The sequence below is a fragment of the Panthera uncia genome (genome assembly GCF_023721935.1).
Source record: "Panthera uncia isolate 11264 chromosome A3 unlocalized genomic scaffold, Puncia_PCG_1.0 HiC_scaffold_11, whole genome shotgun sequence".
Classification (NCBI taxonomy): Eukaryota; Metazoa; Chordata; class Mammalia; order Carnivora; family Felidae; genus Panthera; species Panthera uncia.
The window spans coordinates 88460851-88480809 of record NW_026057578.1 but is presented as its reverse complement, the minus strand read 5'-3'; the positions used below and the strand labels follow the sequence as shown (position 1 = coordinate 88480809).

At 43.4% G+C, this 19959-nt stretch overlaps 1 protein-coding gene across 4 annotated transcripts in view; it reads right to left on the bottom strand.

The window, feature by feature from the left end:
- SEMA4F (ssemaphorin 4F) overlaps positions 1-19959 on the bottom strand; it is a 28595-nt gene that overhangs the window by 3838 nt on the left and 4798 nt on the right. For 2 of the 4 annotated variants that reach the window (XM_049651787.1, XM_049651788.1), the window contains 9 exons: positions 15998-16091; positions 5834-5953; positions 5587-5738; positions 4737-4915; positions 4379-4526; positions 4031-4253; positions 3783-3892; positions 3508-3668; positions 117-175 (listed from right to left, as the gene is read on the bottom strand). In XM_049651787.1, the coding sequence (XP_049507744.1) occupies positions 117-175; positions 3508-3668; positions 3783-3892; positions 4031-4253; positions 4379-4526; positions 4737-4915; positions 5587-5738; positions 5834-5953; positions 15998-16091 (1246 nt within the window). Of the gene's footprint in view, positions 1-116; positions 176-3507; positions 3669-3782; positions 4254-4378; positions 4527-4736; positions 4916-5586; positions 5739-5833; positions 5954-15997; positions 16092-19959 lie in introns of all 4 variants that reach the window. The other 2 variants (XM_049651785.1, XM_049651786.1) reach the window with 1 other exon arrangement.

Below are 19959 nucleotides of genomic sequence, written 5' to 3'. Positions count from 1 at the left end.
GTAGGGCCATGGGTCACCGGCTGCCCAATCTTCCAATTTTTAAAGCGGATCCAAAATGGACAACATTCTAGCCCGTTTTCACCCACTCCACCCACATTTCTCTAAACCATACAGACCTCCGGGCTCTTTGGGACACAAAGATGAGACATCCGCTGACTCTATGTCTTGGACCAACCTGTATAGAAGAGAATACTTGGTAAATCCGTGTCAACACCCCCTTCTACCTTCCTCAGTACCACCGAACATTCAGTAACATAATGAGATTACAGCTCCCACCATCTCATAAATCACTCCTGAAACTATCAGTCAACATCCTCTTCATCAATAAAATTTCCCCCGATACCCCTTTTACTCCTCATGACACTTGCCATATCCAATTCTACAGATATTTCCAGAAGACCACAGGGAATTAAATTTGCACTAGGTGTGCTGGAAAAGTGTTTGCAGGGTGCTTTTAAAAAATACATGGGAACCTTCTAAGAAATGTTATCTGGGTATCCACAACCACAAGATTTCTCTGGGGAAAAGAAGTCCATAAAAACTACAGTTAACTTTTTTTCTGTTAGAGAGAAAACTTCTTTTCTATACAAGTTAATCAAAATTCTGTGAGGGTCATGGCTTGTGAGTTCAAGGCCCACATTGGGCTCCTTGCTGGCAACTCAGAGCCTGGAGTCCGCTTAGGATTCTGTGTCTCCCTCTCTCTCTGCCCCTCCCCCACCTCTCAAAAATAAACATTAAAAATTCTGTGAGGGCTGGTGATGTGACTTTTTGTTTCATAAAAGCTGTTCATCTCTAAGTAGGACCATTCTGTCTCCAACAACTGTTGATATCTATTAGCCTCTAATGGATATATTTCAAACAACACAATCCTGGCACTTCCAGGATGTGGGTGGACTGTGTCTGACAGAGGGACAGCAGGATAGACTGCTCACTCCGAAAACCTCACCACTCCCCAGAGGGAGACCTCTATCAAGCTGTCAGTAGAGATCAACCAAAAGCCTCAACCAAAGATAGGCTCCATTTGAGTGTGAACTCCTTCAACATGAATTAAGGCATCTGAAATGAGCTCCAAGACTGGTATGAATACATTACAGCCTTCTGGGTAAAACCAAGGTCACTTGGTCTGGCTGAGAGTGGGGAACATGGGAAGGCCATATGTGGGCTATAGCTACAGGAACTTCATAGTCTTTCTTGCTTGTAGGAATTGAGGTTTGGAGCATAGAGTGCATACAGGCACCAACTTGGTAATTTCTTGTATTACCAAGAAATATATTAGCATATACACATACCCCACACTCCCCACACACATTTATATCTTAAGAGGACCCTGAGGCTCAAGTACACAGTATACCCAAGAACAATGAAGTTCTTATTTTAATGGATATTAAAACAATGAAGCACTGGCCTTGTCTTAGACATTTAAGAGTTCTACCAAGAGAAACTACCAGATCAAAGTTCTTAATGAAAAACAGATCCCCAAAACAAGTACTTTTAATTCTAAAATACTGGTAACCTTACAGTTCAGCAATATGTACAAATATACTGCAGATTAACTGGGCTTCAACATAGGAAATCTCAAAGTCAGTTTTGAAAAAATACTTTCTAAGCAATCAATTAAAAATGCTTCATTAAAGGGAATCTTACTTAAAAATTGAAAGTCTTGGGGCACCTGGGTGGCTCAGTCAGTTAAGCCTCTGACTTCGGCTCAGGTCATGATCTCAGGGTTTGTGAGTTCAAGCCCCCCGTCAGGCTCTGTGCTGACAACACAGAGCCTGGAGCCTGCTTTGGATTCTGTGTCTCCCTCTCTCTCTCCCCCTCCCCCACTTGTGTTGTGTCTGTCTCTAAAAGTATAAATAAACATTAAAAAAAAATTAAAGTCTTATGAAACACATCAATCAGGGCGCTTGGGTGATTCAGTCGGTTAAGCGCCCAACTCTTGATTTTGGCCTAGGTCATGATCTCATGGTTCATGGGATCCATCCCCAAGTCGGGCTCTGTGCTGACAGCATGGATCCTGCTTGGGATTCTCTGTCTCCCTCTCTCTCTCTCTGCCCCTGCCACATGTGCGTTCTCTCTCTCAAAAATAAATAAATAAATTTTTTTAAAAAAGAAAAGAAACACCTCAACCAATTGCAATTGATGGACATTATTTGAATCCTAACTTAAGCAACTATTTTTAAGTCTACCCACTTGAGGAAATTGGAACATTGATGGGATGTTTCATGACATTAAGTTTATGGTACTATAATGATAATACACTTATTTTTTTTAATTCCTTCTGTGTTAAAGACGTACTCTGCAAGATATATGGATAAAGTGACATGATATTTGAGATTTGCTGTAAAATAACTGGGAGTGAGTGAGGGTATTGATGAAGCAAGATTGGCCAAAGAGTTGATAGTTGTTGCAGCTGAGCAACAGATGATGGGAATTCATTATGTTATTCTGTTTTTGAATGTTTGAAATTCCCAATAATAAAATGTTTCTAAGAGAGTCCTTATCTGGTAGAGACACATATTGAAATATTTTATGAATATGATGCCAGGGATTTGCTTCAATGTGACATGTGATTTTAAACTATCTGCTAAGGGGAAAATAGATGGTAGGGTCCCCCAATGGTCAAAAGGAGACCAATTAAGGGGTTATTAGAATAACCCAGTCAAGAAGTGATGATGGCTTGGACTAGGGTGATAGTGGCAGAGATGGAGAGAAGTGGCTGTGAACTGAGGAGATCACAGGTGGAGCTAGAGTGCAAACTATAATACAGTGCAGGCAAGTCTGGCTGGAGAGATTGGAAGGATGGAGATCCCATTCTCAAGATGAGGAAAACTATGGGAGGAGCATGTGAAGGAAAGAAGAAACAACAGTGCATGCTAAAACTTGCTAAGCTTGAGTTGCTTGTGAAGCATCCAAAAGGAAGATCAAGTAGGTGGTTAGATAGGGGATTCCATAGCTCAACTAAAGGCTCATCTGTAGTTGTCACTGGCACTCAGTGCCAGCAGTTGGTGTTGAAGATAATGGGAATGAAATCACCTAGAGAGTGTGCAGAAGTGTAAAGAGAAGGACTGAACCCTGAGAAATATCAACATTCAGAAGTGGGATAGAAAAGGAATCAGTAAGGGACACAGACTGGTAGGAGAGGGAGGAAGCCCAAGAGAATGCAGAGTCATAGAAGGCACGAGGAAGGAAAGAAGGAGGAGTCAACTGTAAAAACACTTCTGAGAGCTCTTGTAAAATGAAAACTGAGAAGTGTGTGGCAATCTGGAGGTTGATCAAGGTCAGCGTAAGAGGCAAGGACATTGATGAGGCAGCATCAGATGGACAGACACATGAATCAGTATGGGACTGACAGATGGACACACAAGTGACACAAACAGCACACACACACACACACACACACACACACACACACGTAGGGCAGCATTAACAGATGAGAAACAGACATAAACATGTGGATGGGCCAGTACCCTGAAATGGCAGGCAGGAGACCAGTGCAGTGACACTCACCCTCCATGCTCCCCAGCATGGGCCACACACGCATCCAGCCGGAAGCTCCAGGCACACACAGGGTCTTGGGCCAGGATGCACTCTGAGCAGCTCTGGAGACGGCCACAGTTGGTTGTGTTCACTTGTGTCACCTCAGTATGGGAGCCCACCAGGAGCCAGTTCTACAGAAAAGCAGTGAGGAAGAAGAACATGCTGGATCTCTCAGACTTCAGGGTAACCAACTGGATCTGGGCTCAGATGTCCCCCCAGCAAACTCCCCAAAATCTACAACTCACTTGATACAATTTCATGCTCTCAATTGGCTGTGGCTCAGGGAATAAGGCCAGATCCTCCAGGACGCTGAGCTGGGCTCCAATCTGCACTGCTCGGTGGAGGTGTCCATCCTCTAGGAAGCAGGCAAGGGGCAAGACACAATGACAGCTATACCTGTGCCTGGGACTCTGACACCTATATGTATGGGACCCTCTCTGTGACAGGGGCATGTGTGCACTGGATGGGCAACTCACTTGACTATGAAATGTACCTGTCCCCAGGTAGAGCACATCGTACTCTTTCCCTGAGAGGCTGGTCACCCTGTGGGCCACAATTCTGAGATAGGCTGTATCTGTAGTGACGAGCAGGGGATGACCATCGGCGGGAAACACTGGCCTGTCCATGAGTGGGTGGTCCCGGATGAAGGTGAGCACACGGTCAGGCAGGGAAAGTGATGAGCCAAACTGCTGGAGTTTCATGTTGTTGGCGATGCACTAGAGGAAACACAGGATGGGTGACAGTTTCCCAGGGGCCAGGAAGTCTCCGTGATGCTTACTTGGGCCCTTTCTCTCATGCAGCAATTCAGGTGTGAAGGGAAGAGATGCCTCAGCCCCCTCACCTCTCCAGGTCTGGGCTGGGGTACATCATTGTCCATGACAGGCAGTCCCCTGTTGCAGTCATGTTTCAACTCTCTGAAGGGACCATTCAGCACTGTCCGAATGTCTTGTGGTAGAAAGGCACAGACAGCAGAGATGGCAGCCCCCTCCCTGTAAGAGCACAGGTTGGAGCCACATATCTAGAGGGAACTAGGAATCAGCAACTCATCCCAGGAGATGACCCAGGAGAAATGCAGGGGCCATGACCCAGGGAGCCATGCATCCTGCTCCAGGGCAGAAGGAACAGGGCTCCAGGGAGAGCCTACCCATCCCCACGTCTCTCCCACCCTGTAGCTCTCCTCCACACCAGGACCTCCTCACCACTGGGAGGAAAAGATGCCATAAAAGATGAGGGTCCCCGATCCATGCTCAGGTCGAAGAATGGCCATGTCCTGCAGGACACTGGAGGCCCGGCCATGCTCAGGCCCTGGACATAGCAAGTCAGCCTTCAGAAATGTTGTCCATCTGTGCTGGAGGGTCTTCCGGCCCCCAAGGTCCCCCTGGGTGACAAGCACATGGGAAGTTCTTCTTAGAAGGCCAACATTGTGGGAAGGCCACATTGTGTGTGGCCTTAGAAGGCCAACATTGTGGACACCAATATAGGTTTCCCCTGTCTTCAGGGCAGACACAGACAGATGGGAAGACAGATGCACAGAAATGCAAGGATGACGATACAGAGCACTGCATGGGATAATGAGATACAGGGTGAAAAAGGTCACAACAACAATGATGGTGACTAAGTTCATTGTGCACTTTTGAAATACTGTCCTACATGCTTTACATAAGTTACTTCATTTTGTCCTCAAAACAACCCTTATAGCTAGAGGTCATTAATACTCTACCTTACAAAGGAGGTTCAAAGATGCTAATGAACCTGCCTAGAGTCACAGAGACAGGAACTGGTGGACCTAGCACTTGAACCCAGGACTCTCTATTTGCAGTTCCTGCCTTTACCTCTCCACTAGTCCACCTCCTGGGGACAGTGTGTCACAATGGTAATTATGGGGGTGAAAAGCCAGAGCCCTTTCCCCATGCCCCCCAACTCCCAGAAAAGGAGTCAAGGCAGAGGGAAAAAAGGAGACAGAGGAGAAATGCAAAAACAGGGGCCCAGAAAGGAAAAGACAAGAGGACAGACAGAGAAGATGACAGACAGTCAGGACGGTGGTCTTACCGCACACACACGGGCCACCCGTGGGACCTTAATGCGCTCATACGAGTCAAATGCTCGGGAAGTCTCCGTAAAGAAGAAGTAGATCTCATCATCTCCGTCTTCATCTCCCCAGTCGGCTGGGCTCAAGGCCACAGCTGCAACAAAGGCTGGGGCTGGGGAGACCAGTGGCTTCAGATACCAGACACAGCCTGGGGCCACCCGGCCTCAGCCAGCTCTGTCCCCCATGCACCCTGCCCCGTCTCCCCACCGTTAAGCCAGGATGGCAAGGTCTCTGTCCGAATCCAGTCCTCAGCGCGACCCACAGCCCGGGAGATAATCGGCTCCGTCCCCAAGTAGTTTTTCACAGTGGCAGCATACAGGATCCCCCCTGCAGGGCGACAGGGAGGAGATGAGCTGTCAGAGATGACTGAGGGAAGCAAAAGGGGTTGTAGGCAGCACAGAGGATAAAGCAGGGGGCAGGAACCCTAGGAGCTGAGCGCCCGTGATATGGCAGGCACTGCTAAGCACCTGACAGGCAACATCTCACTTAAAATCCACATAGACAGGGGCGCCTGGGTGGCTCAGTCGGTTGAGCGTCTGACTTCAGCTCAGGTCACGATCTCACGGTCCGTGAGTTCGAGCCCCACGTCGGGCTCTGGGCTGATGGCCCAGAGCCTGGAGCCTGCTTCCGATTCTGTGTCTCCCTCTCTCTCTGCTCCTCCCCGGTTCATGCTCTGTCTCTCTCTGTCTCAAAAATAAATAAACGTTAAAAAAAATTAAAAAAAAAATCCACATAGACATAAAATGCTCTGGGGCAGTAAAGGCAACATGCGTTAAGGGAAACCTGTCGGAACGTTAATGTGCAGGAAGGAAAAATAAAGGCTGCCTTTGTGCAAATTGGGCTTTTTTGTCTGTTGGTTTGTTTGCTGTTGTCAGTGTTTTCGGTATGCTTCTATCCCATAATGTACTAATTATACTATGACTCTCCAGGAAGGGGGTTTGCTTTGCAGTATGCCCAGTCTTACTTCCGCTCTCCCACTCTGGTAAATGTCTGACGGAACTAGTCTTCTTTCTGATTGGGGGTGGACATTGCTCTGGAATAAGTCACAGCTTTAGGGTATACCAGCATCACTTAGGGAATTGATCGAAACACAGATTCCTGGGCCCTGTGCCTAGAAATTCTCACTTAGTAGTGTTAGGGGATGGCCCAAGAACTAGTTTCAAACAAGCAGTAGGAGTTACCCTAATGTGTAACTTCACTTTGAGAAACCTCACTTTGGGAAACAGCAGCCTGGGGGATTAATGAATACTGCACGGCCAGCCAGAGGAAGCAATGAGGAATCAGCTCGTCCCTCCTGGTACAGTGCCGGGGCAGAGGCACCCTACAGATGGTGAGGACTGGAGAGGAGAGAAATCACACACTCTGAAGGAAGGGGAGGTGCAGCCCTGTGGGCGGAATGTGAGACAACCATAGCCACCCTGTAACACAGACAAGGCTCAGACAGAGTAGGAGAAAATTGCTCCAGGGGTAAAAGAAGGTCATGACCCTTGGAGGAGTTTCAAGTATCACAGGAGCTCTGGACAGGACAGAGTGGCATTTTCCTTCACCACCTACTGCACAGAAGCCACTGTGCCAGGTGTTAAGCACATTGCTGCCCCCAAGAGCTCCCATTTGAGTCTAGAAGACAAACATGTGATCAGATTCCAGGAGGCGTGGACTAACAGATGTGGAGGGGAACACGGAGGAGAACCCAGACACATCTAACGGGGGGAACAGCATCCAAGAGGTGACATCTGAGCTGGGGCTGAGGAATGAGCAATCCGCCAGGTGGAAAGACTTCAGGGAGGAAGACAGGCAGGTGGCGACAAGAGGAGCCATGTTCAGGGATATGGGCACTCCCCGTGGCTGCAGCTCTGGCAGGGCCCAGGGGGCTGTGAGACTAGTGAGCAGAGATAAGCTGCAGGTGAAAAGATGGGCACCCAATTATAACAATCTGCTCTGCCATGCCTGGCAACGTGGACTTTATCCTACAGGGAAGAGTACAGCTGCAGGTTTTCTTGAGGAAGAGAGTGACATAATCAGTCCAGGGTGTTAAGAAGACAGTGGTAGTTAAAAGGCCATTCACACAATCCAGGCAAGAGTGGAGGGGCGGAACTAAGGTAGCAGCAGAGGGGGAATAAAAGGGTTGACTGGGGAGATATTTCTGCGGCAGAATCCATTAACAAGATTTGAAAATCAGTTGAATATGAGATGTGAAAGAATGGAACAAAATAATGTCTTTAAGGTCTCCAGCTTATACGATGAATGACAGCACAGGGTGATACCATGAGCAAAGGCAAGTAATGATAGGAGAAGGCCCATAAAGGAGGTAGTTGGGGAGGAAGCAACTTCAGATGTAGAACGTGCTAAGGTTGCAGTCTCCTCAGGACATCTGGTCAGAGATCCTGGAAGGCAATCGAACAGAAGGGCCTACACAACAGGGCCAGTAGGCAACTTGGGAATTGGGCTGAAGCCATGCCATGAATATGACAGCCAGGGAGAAAGAGAAAGTGAGAAGAGATCCCTGGGGATACCACCATTTAAGGGGAGAAGCTACATGAAGACAACTAGGAAAATCAAGTCAGAGAGAGGCTAGAGAAGCAAGAGAGGCTGGTGTTTTAGAAGCCAGTGCATGGAAAGCCCAGCAAGAGCTATGAGGGCTCATGCACCTTGAAGGAAGCAGTAGTGAGTAGGGCCACTCTGGGGAAAGCACAATCATCCTAGGGTCACAGATGCGTGAGCAAAGTTGCATGTCTCAGGCACTGGAAAAATAACCCTATTTTCAAAAATACTTTATACAAAGCAAAAAGAGTTGGAAACCCTCTGAGGGCAGTGGAAAAAGTCCCAACATTTTGGAGCTCAGAAGGCTTGGCTTTGGACCCTAAATACTTACAAGTAGTATGATCTTGGGCAAATTAGCTTCAGGTACCGCAAATACAGCATGGAGATAATAAGGCCCTCCACTCAGCGGCACTAAGGGTTAAATGCAACACAAACATAGAGCCACACATAGGCCTGGCACATGGCCGGCATTCAGTGCATGTTGAGTTGTGGTTCCTTATGTGGACCACAAAATGGCACCCTATTCCCTCCCAGAGCATTTCAGGAAGGAGAAAACCAGGTTAGGGACATAATCTGGTACATGGAGGAGCAAACGAACCAATCTTCTGTACTTCCAAGGTGGGGGGGAAAGTTGATACAGAAGCCAGAGCTACAATGAAAAATCTCCCTACAAGCATTGTACACAAAACACTATAAAACTTAAAACCCTGGCAGAAGCTGTGTCATGGATGCCCTGAGAATTGAGGGAGATGTGTGGAAGAGACAGTTACGAACATTTAGAAGCATGATTTGGTGTGGGGGTTGGGGGGGATGGGGAGCAACAGTCATAAATGATTTCCAGGGACCCAGCAGTGGATGGAGGTAAAAGGTCCCCAAAGTTTCTAAGAGATTAATGGGGGCATTCAGAAACTCGGAGCCTAGAATTGCAGAAGAGCACACTCACTCAAAGAGAGAGAGCAGAAGGTCACTGACCTAAGGGACAGCAGGAGGGGTCAGACACTTTGGGAGGAAGTAGTAGGGTTCCAGGTGTTCCAGGAATATCAAGGGGCTTGAAACACAGTCTTACACACACACACGCACACACACGCACACACGCACACACGCACGCACGCACGCACACACACACACCCTGAGGAGAAGGAACAGCAGCCATCACGGTCCACAGGAGGACACAGGATCACCACATGCCCTCGATTCTCCAGGATAGTCTCAATTTCAAATATTCTTTTGGATTGCTCCTATAATAAAATATCCCTGTAAGTGCAATTGTGGCAAGTTAGTACTGAATGAATCAATTCAGTAAACATTAAAACACACATTTGTTATTGGCAACAGATGATGTACAAAAGAGAGTGGTTCCCATAGTGCTAAATTCAGTGAGCAAGCTGGTTAGGAAAAAAACACCAGGTATCACATAACCCTATTTAAAAATATACATATATGTATATATGCCTGTAGATATAGGAAAGATTGGAAGGAGCCATAACTATACAGTGTTAATGATATTTATTTCTGATCAATGGAATTACAATGATTTTTATTTTCTCCTTTCTACTTTTTTGTACTCACTAAATATTTTTTGTAGTTACCATCTTTTATAACTCAAAAAATTAAGATATTTTAATTTTAGAAATACTGGGGGAGAAAAGGATTGAAAGCCACAAAAAGTAAAGAATCACAGCCAAAGAAAAATCACATTCATGTGGAAATAGATCTCTACGTACCCAAGCATAAAGCCTGTGACATCGGCCTCCCAGGTGTACTAGCAACCAAACACCGACAGCCTAGAATGCCACCATGGCAGTGAGTGTCTCACTACACCCTGGGGGTTCAAATTTTCACTCTGGTATCAAAATGGCCACTTCTACACTTGTACCCCAATGTTTACAGCAGCACTTTCAACAATAGCCAAATTATGGAAAGAGCCTAAATGTCCATCAACTGACGAATCGATAAAGATGCGGTTTATATACACAATGGAATACTACTTGGCAATGAGAAAGAATGAAATATGGCCATGTGTAGCAACGTGGATGGAACTGGAGGGTATTATGCTAAGTAAAATAAGTCAGGCAGAGAAAGACAGATACCATATGTTTTCACTCATATGTGGATCCTGAGAAACTTAACAGAGAATCACAGGGGAGGGGAAGGTGGGGGGAGTTAAAGAGAGGGAGGGAGGCAAACCATAAGAGACTCTTAAATACTGAGAACAGACTGAGGGTTGATGGGGGGTGGGGGAAAGGGGAAAGGGGAAAGTGGGTGATGGACATTGAGGAGGGCACCTGTTGGGATGAGCACTGGGTATTGTATGGAAACCAATTTGACAATAAATTACATTTAATATAAAAAAAATGGCCACTTCTAAAGAAGATTTACAATAGGAATAATCATTCATTAGATTTTTAAAAAAAGGATTTTAAACATGCTCTGGCCTTCCTCCACTCCCTTTTCTTCTCATGGCCAGAAATTTGCAAGACACATAATTCCTATCCTAATATTCTCTATTCCCTTATCTAAGGATTAGGCCAGCTAGACACTTCTTTTTTAAATAACAGTCTATAAAGAGGACATAATTAGATAGTTGGAGATGCAGTGTTTATTCTACCTTTTCCTCTGTTGGTTACCTAGGATTTCTAAGTGTCTTGTTTCAGTGTGTGCATGCTAGTCTTGGGACAATCACACTGAAATTTAAGAAGGAAGCTTGACCCTAAAATGCTGGCAGCATGCAGTGCATCTGAAACATTTGCAAAGCTTCTTGGCAGATGCAGTAATCGCAAGATGCAATGAGATTAAACAGAGATAAAACACAGGGCAGATTCTGAAAGAGAAAGAACAAAACCTCCCTCCTTCTGCTCTTCTTGATAAAAACCCTATTTATTATAGGATGTGACAGGGAGAACCGAGGATAACTGACTGCTGTCTCCAGCTTGGGTACTTGGGGCAGGGGTGGGGGAGAGGAGGCAATGGCACTATGCACTCAGAGGAGAGGACACTAGTGGTGGAGCAGGTTTGGGGGAGATGAGTGAGGATGATGAGCTCAGTTTGGGACATGCTGATTTTCAGATTTCTGTGGGACATGTATGTGGAGATGTCTGGAAGGCAATTGGATATATAGTCTGTAGCTCCAGATAATATCTGGGGGGGCATCAGAATGCAGTGGAAGCAGAATCCACGCAGCTGGTTGAGATCACAACTGCAGTGAATAAGAAGAGAATAGGACCTTGACTGGGGGTCCAAGGAACCACAACACTGAAAGGATGAGAGGAAGACAAAGACCCCCAAAGGAGACAGAAGGAAATGCCAGTGTTCTTAGGCTAATGTGAACATTACTGTCAAAATATTTGCATTTTTCCAAACTGGAATAGTGCAAATAGAAATACGGAGATAATTTTGTTAATTTGATCTAAGCGCAATACAAATAAATGTCACATTTGAAGAACAAGATTTGAGACTTTTTCCTAAATAAATACAAGTACCAATAAACACATGAAAAGTTGTTCAACCTCACTAATGGCAATGCAAGCAAAAACATATAAAATTGGGCTCTGGAAGAGGTCACTGTATGTTTATTAACTATATTACTTGGGGGGTGCCTGGGGGACTCAGTCGGTTAAGCCTCCGACTTCAGCTCATGTCATGATCTCATAGTTTGCGAGATCGAACTCCGTGTCAGGCTCTGTGCTGACAGTTCAGAGCCTGGAGCCTGCTTTGGATTCTGGGTCTTCCTCTCTCTCTGCCCCTCCCCAACTCGTGCTCGCTCTTTCTCTCTCTCTCAAAAATAAAAACATTTTAAAAAGTTAAAAAATAAAAATAAATAAATAAACTATATTACTTGGGATTGACAAGGGTGTAATGGAAGAGGTCCTCTTGTCAGTGCTGGCGGGACTAACTGGAGAGCAATTTGGCCAAATCTACCAAGTATCACAAAAGCCTTTACACCCTTTGGCCCAGCAATTCTACTTTCTAGATTGACTCATAGGCAATTAATTAGATCATGTAAAGGATTTACATAAACATTTATGCGAAAAGATTTCTTCCACTGCATTATTTATAAAAGCAATAATTTATTTTAAATTTTGAATGTATAATTACATGGGAATAGATTGGGCTACATTCAAGTGAGAGAGGAGTACGTAATCACCAAAACTCATGTTTTGGGTAATTAATACTATGACAAAATGTTCAGTATACAATGCTAAGTGAAATATGCATAATAATTCCAATATGTTACAAATATACACACAGACACGGCCGAAGAAAATACAAATAACAGTGGCTACCTAGTGATGATTGAATTACAATGAACTTTTCACTTCCTTCTCTATATATTTCTGTATTTTCTCAATTATCTATAATGCACACCGTAATTCTTATAATTTAAAACAAGAGATACTCCTGCTATTATATTCTAATATTTTCATTACTAAAAGCTCTTCTTTTTATGTCAAAATACCTCCATTATCCTTAAGGACATTTTCATAGACCCTAACTGCGAATTTGGTTCTAGTTCTTATGTAATGTTGCCACTATTTTCTAGACCGCTATTTTCAAAACAAAAGGACAGCAGGGCTTAACAGATCAACATTGAAAACTCCAACCAAATATTGGCACTTAAGTCAAATTTAAAGAAACTTAAATTATAGCCCTATAAAGCAAAAACTTCAGAGGGCAGTGTATAATGTTGGGATTGACTGTGATTTGGATCTAAGACAGAAAGAGGCATGGGAAAGCTAGCCATTCTAAACTGTTAAAACTATTTCCAACCATCAATTATCAGCTGAAAGCAACCTGAATTTCATTACCTGGAAAAAAAAAAAAAAAAAAAAAAAAGACTTGAAACCCTCTTTAAAAATGTTTTTCCTTTTAGAAAATGTTCTTTGTCATACAATGATCTTATTTATGAAATTTGTGTTGTCAAACCACATGCTAATGTGAATTCACTTGCTGACTAGAACACAGAGAAATTACATGCAGAAGGTTAGATATAAAGATTCCTGCTTGCAACAAAGAAAGTACGTTAATCGATTGCCTTAGATTGTTGTAATTGAGAATTCATCTTGTTGATAAAAAATTATGTAGAATCAAGAGATATTCATCATTTCTAAAACTGATGAATCTTTCTTAATGAGCCAATGACTGGCTCAGAGTTTTGCCAAAGATGCTTGATAAAAAGTCAGGAAAACTATTGAGTAAACTGTTTTATGCAAACATGTATAACTATTAACAAGATCTTGTCAATTTCAATTGCAGATAAAAGACAAAAATGACAAATCTTGTATGCAGTAGGTTTATACCTGATGTTCGTTTTCAAACACTTTTGTTATTTTATTACTTTTCAGAAAAGGGAAGTCATTAACTGTCTAAGAGTGATTTCATCTGTATAGCTAGCTTTTTAAGACTTTTCCTATAAAGTCATACATAAGAAAAAAAATGTCACTGTTAGATCTTGTATCCCAATTTTTGTCTTTCATAAAATGGAATCCAAAACAATAGGTAAAAATTAATTTTACAATAAAGTTCACAGCAAAAGTAAGTCAGTGAAGAGGAAAAAAAGCAGTATAATGAATGATGCTGAGTCAACTGATCAACTAAATGGGAAAAATTAATTTAGATCTCCATCTCATGCCATTCATCAAAGTAAGTTCTAAATAGGGGCGCCTGGGTGGCTCGGTCGGTTAAGCATCCGACTTCGGCTCAGGTCACGATCTTACGGTCCATGAGTTCGAGCCCCGCGTCGGGCTCTGTGTTGACAGCTCAGAGCCTGGAGCCTGTTTCAGATTCTGTGTCTCCCTCTCTCTCTGCCCCTCCCCTGTTCATGCTCTGTCTCTCTCTGTCTCAAAAATAAATAAATGTTTAAAAAAAATTTTTTTTTAAAAAGTAAGTTCCAAATAGATCAAAGAGTTAAATGTTTGGGGGAGAAACCTGTAAGAAGAAAAAATTTATCTGCTAACTGGGAAAAGATTTAACTTAAAAATGTAATCACAAGAGAAAAAATATAGATTTGAAAATATATTCTATCTAATAATTAGCCCAAGAATACAAGCAGAGGATTTACCAAAGAAGAAATAAAAATAAGTACTAAAACGTGAAAAATGTTTAACCTCATTAATATTCAAAGAAATACAAATTAAAACAAGGTGCCATTTTTAGCCTCAATTAGCAAAGATTTTCAAAATGACAATATGATTCTAGCGAAATTATGTGAGAAAAAACAAACACTCTCATTCCTGCTGATTTAGGGTGTAAATTGGTATACTCTTTCTAAAAACTCAATTAGCAACAAATAATGAGCCATAAAATGTTCACACCCTTTGATATAGTAATCCATTCCCAGGAGTCTCAAGATAATCTAACATGAGGATAAAAATTTATGCACAAGTATGTTCATTATAGTTTTATGGGTAATAGCAAAAACTTTGAGGTAAACTAAATAAACTTGGAAATTAAACTTACATAAGTGATTTAGGATTGCTTAATTAAATTGTGGTATGCTCAAAGAATAAGTAGTATCATATTATTAAATTTCTTCATAAAAAATTTTAAATTGTATAGAAATGACTATGATATAAAATTACATGACAAAATTCAAAATTAATCCATGTAGCATGACATTTAAAAGTTTTACAATAGGGGCACCTAAAATGGCTCAGTCGATTAAGCATCCAACTCTTGATTTCAGCTCAGGTCATGATCTCACGGTGTGTGGGTTCAAGCCCCGTGTCTGGCTGTGTGCTGACAGCACGAAGCCTGCTTGGGATTCTTTCTCTCTGCCCCTCCTTTGCACACATGCTCATGCTTGCTCTCTCTCTCTCTCTCTCAATATAAATAATCTTTTTAAAAAGTTTTATAATACACACATGCTCATAAAATTTTTATTAACCTTATTGTTTTGTACTATTGTGAGAATATGGCCGGATTCTCACTAAATGTGAAGGGTGTACATGGGGTGATCTGACCTAAAATACAGGCTACGTGGCACACAAACAATTCACTTTGTGGCTGCCTAAGGATCAGGCAGTCATTCTCCAGAAAACATTTGGGCATAAACTGTGATGGAACCATTCCACACTTGAACAAAAGTGTGGAAAGTAGTAACAGCAGGAATTAACAGTCATTACTGATGACTGGTTCCTCTGAGCAACAAAGGACTGGCCAGCAAAATATATGTGCATGAGTGCACATGCTTGTGCACACACACATTTAAAAAGCTAGAAAGAAATACCCCATAATATTAGCAGTGGTTTTCTGATATTCTAGAATTGTGCCAAGATGCTGGACACTAGACACATGTGGTATTTCTGTTTAAACTAAAATTAAATAAAATTTAAGATTCCTTCGTTCCGCCAAACTAGTCACATTGTTCAAGGACTCAAGAGCCACATGTAGCTAGCAGCTATCGTTTTAAACAGCACAGACATAGAACATTTCTATTGTTCCACAAAGTTCTTTTGAACAGTGCTGTTCTACAAGATTTCTTATGTTCTTCTTTATACTTTTTCCAAATTTATTACAATATGCATTGTAGTAGATTCCTCTTAGAAACAAGAGGTAAAACACCATGAGAAAAGAAAAAGAGGTTAACAGAGCAAACACTCATACTAGAGGTGTAGAGGACATATTCTCTAGAGAAAACCCAGGGGAATAATAATCTGGGGAAAAGCAGGAGGACACAGGCACCGTGGGAAAAACAGGAAAGGCTAGAAAGAGACACGGGAATAATAGACATTGCAAGAAAAGGAAAGAAAGGACACAGAAATTCCAACAGCAGGGGTGGGGAAGGAGGCAATTACAGCAAGGAGCCACAGATTCTGGGCTCTCCCCACTCACCAGCCATTACAGCTGCTGACCGCTGAGCTGGCTCAAAAGGACATTTCCCTCGGCCACTCTCAAGTCTTTCAACCTGCTGGAAACTGGACACATCCTACAGACCAGAAGGGGGCAATTGGTTTAGGGTCATGGGGAGGTTCATGATGAGACTTACAAAGATGGTCAGATGAAAGAACAGTTCAATTTCCATTCATCCCCATCCGCTACCATCCCCATACTCCCAGTCTATTCCTGATTCCCCCACCCACCCCGTCATTTCCCATCTCTGCCATCCCTCTTTTCATCCATTTGCTCCTCTTCCCTCCATTCCCCTAGTTCCAACACCCACATGTCCTGATGAAAGAATACCACAGACAGCCTTAAAAGATGCTAAGAGGCTGAGGGGGCAGATCTTTCCTCTGAAATGCTAGGGTTTGCAACTGGCTGGAGAATATGTGACTGGACAAGGGGGACAAAGGGAAGAAAGCAAGTCTCCTGAGGGCTAGAGCTCTTAGGAAGGGTAAAGAATAGTTCAGGCTGATATAATACCACCGGAAGCAGGGGCTTAGAGAGAAGGGCCATACTCCCCCTACTCCTACCCAAGGATGAAAGACAAGACCAGAGTCAAGGAAACATAGAAGGGGGGAAGGGAATCTGTAAAGTCAGTAAAGACCTGAAACTCAGGTAAGAATTTGAGGATTTGGCAAGTAACTGCCTTCTTCATCCAGGGACTACAGCAGGACTGACCTGGACAGGGGCGAGAGATGTAAGAGTTCCACCAGGGCCAGCTGGAAGTTACCTCAGCTGAGCATCCAGCACTGAGAGCGCTTCAAGATAACATCTAAAAATGTCAACCAGGGATGATGTCAACCTAAGACTGGCAGAGAAGTTAACTGTGGCTGCTTAGGAATCAAAGTTATGGCATAGAAAAGCCAGACACAATACCTCTAGTTCACTAGGGAGGGCATATGGTATTGCTGGAGCCTAACTACACTGATGGCAGTTGGAGTGGGAACGTAGATCTATATCCCCTAAGTGTAAGTATACTACTGACCCATTCTGACTGCTCATCTATTTGCTATGGTTGGCAAGCAATGTTTTACTTTACTGAGAGCCTTGAAGAAGGCCTGTTAAAATTAGATGTGATCTGAGGTCTCAAAAAAAGGGAACACTGGGTCAAGAAAGTCTTCTGGAATGAGAAAGTCTTCTGCCCCCACAGGGGCACAAGCATCTCACATGTGAGGCAGTGGGAGCAGCCTAGCCTGAGAAAATGATGGATGACAGTGAGAGATTACCAAGATGTCTGGGCACTTTGGACAAAGGTTAGTACATGCTGCTGTGGCCCATCTGTGACCTCTCACCTAAACTACAGCAGTAACCTCCTCCTCTCCACACTGCCTAGCCTTGCCCCCAATTTACTCTACATACCCCCCACAGATCAATATTCCTACAGTATCAGTCACTACCCTGATAAGTTTTTGAGCAAGGGAGTGACAAAATGGCCCACCATTGCCTAGAGTACAAACACTTTAGTCAAAATTACTTACTTTCTAATACTTCTCAAAATGAATACTTTCTTCTAACCAAACCTGGGTCACTTGTTATTTCTAGAAAACAAATTGTGTTTTCTCATCCCTCTGCCTAAAACTACTCCCTTACATTTCATCAAGGACTCCTTTTCTCAATGCTCACCCTCCTAATCTTTAGGCTGTATTTGATATTTTTGACTCACTCCCTCCTTCAAATATTGTCTTGATTCTCTTGGAATTCTACCATCCTCCTCCTATCTAATTGTTTCTCTATCTCCTTTGGTAATTTCTATTTTCCTTTCTAGCCCCTAACCATGTATCATAAAGATCAATCCTTAGTCCTTGTCACACATATTTCAATGACCTCACTCATTCTTACATTTCCAGCTAGATTTTCTATGCAAATTATTGCCCAAATTCTCTGAAAGTGTGATACCTTCCAATCTCTAGTTTGTGTTGGCACTTGACTGCTGGACTTCCTCACAGAGATGGTCTATCAGCCCCTTTAAAACCCAGTGTGTTTTACTGAAGTATGAAACAATTCCTCTTACAGTTTCCCCAGATGGCATCATTGTGTTATCTAGGTTTATAATCTTTCAGCAAGTGAGACTCCTATTAACCAGATAGGTTATGTTTACTGTCTTAACAAAGTGACATTTCATTAGGGTCTGAAGGGGGCAAGACCACTCGACCACAGTCTCTGTCTGAGTGTTGAGATTCCTCACTGCATCATCAGTTGTGGTGGAGGCAAGTCTCGCTAGCTGAAACACAGCTAGGTAGGAAGGTTCTCACCAAGCTGTAAGGTTGGAATCCATCCTTTGGCTTTGGCCAAGAAGGGTATAAGACATATAAAGGACCCTCCCCAGGTGGTTAGGAGGAAAACAAAAGAAAAGATGGCCCCTGTTACACGAAACAGGTCAAATGTCACAAGATAATGAAACCAGGTAAGGTCGTCTGTGCTGCAGACTGGAATAGAAGGACCGGGGGGTGGGGCAGAACCAGACACACCTGGATTTAAATCTTGGCTCTGCCGCTGCCACTTATATAATACTAGACATGGTACCTAACATTTTGGAACTTCCATTTCTTTGCTTGTAAAATGAAAATAAATAATACCTAAATATCATAGTGTGGTGATAAGAACTAAATTCAATTTTGAATGTAAAGTCCAGCACCAGCCTGGGCCAGAGTGCATCTTCAACTGAATGTGAAATCTTGTCACTGCTATTGTTGTTTAAGTCTAGCATTCTTCTGTTAACTGTTGGAATTCTCTCAACAAAGCAAACTAAAATATTTTCCTCCAGGGGCGCCTGGGTGGCTCAGTCAGTTAAGCATTTGACTTCAGCTGGGATCATGATCTCATGGTTCATGGGTTCGAGCCCTACATTGGGCTCTCCACTCTCAGTGTAGAGCCCGCTTCAGATCCTCTGTCTCCCTCTCTCTCTGCCCCTGCCCCACTCACATGCTCACTCGCTCGCTCTCGCTCTCTCTCTCTCTCAAAAATATGTTTTCCTCCAATGAACTGTCACTCAATGGCAGAACTTCACTTTTAGTTAGAGCTGGTAGGTCCAGTGCTTGAACTTCCTTTGTAAGAACCTTCATTTCTCTGAGCAATCAACTCTGAGTGAGTCGTTGTGTCTGGATCAGCTAGTCAAAGTTCTCACATAATAGTTATACATAGTCTCAAAGTCATCAGTCTGGGATGTGAGAGGTTTAGCACTAAGGATTGAGGCAAGAACTTCCTTAAGCAGACGGGAGTGCCAGGTAGCAGGATAAGACAGTAAAGGCAGAAGAGAACTTTCAGGAAGTCTAGAGGTCAGTCTTAGTATATGGCTTGAAGTGTTAACACAGCTGATTTGGGGGGCAGGGGGCCTGTGCCCTACATTCTCCTACAAACAAGCCGTGACCAAAGGACGCTCCTTCATTTCATACGCCTGCTAGATAGGAGTGTTCAGAGAAGGAGCTAAAAGTCATGGGAGTGCAGGACACAGATCCCTGGCTTTACTCTGGTTACTGATTTTTCTCAGGAGTAGATAAGAGTCCAAGTGACACGAATTCTGACAGGACGTACAGAACATTTTATGTCCAGATACTTAGAATCTAACAACCATCAGGATCCCCTCAGACAGCCGAGGAAGAATAGAAGGCCCTGGGAAATTAACTTGGAGTGATCATATTGTCTATAAGCCATGGTGCTGCTATTCACACCCTTGGGTTCCCCAAGTGTGTGCAGCCTGGAAAAAGACAAATATGGCGATGGCAGCTCCACACTACTTTCTGAGCTTTGTAAGAACTGTAGGGAAGCTATACCCTCAACATTACTTGATGGAATATAGAGATTTTCAATACCACCCTGACCTGGAAACCTTGCCAAGATGAGGAAGCTATGCACACCTTGGGTGGAGAGTCTTTCTCATCCACATTATGAAAAGGACTCAACATAAGCCCAACTAA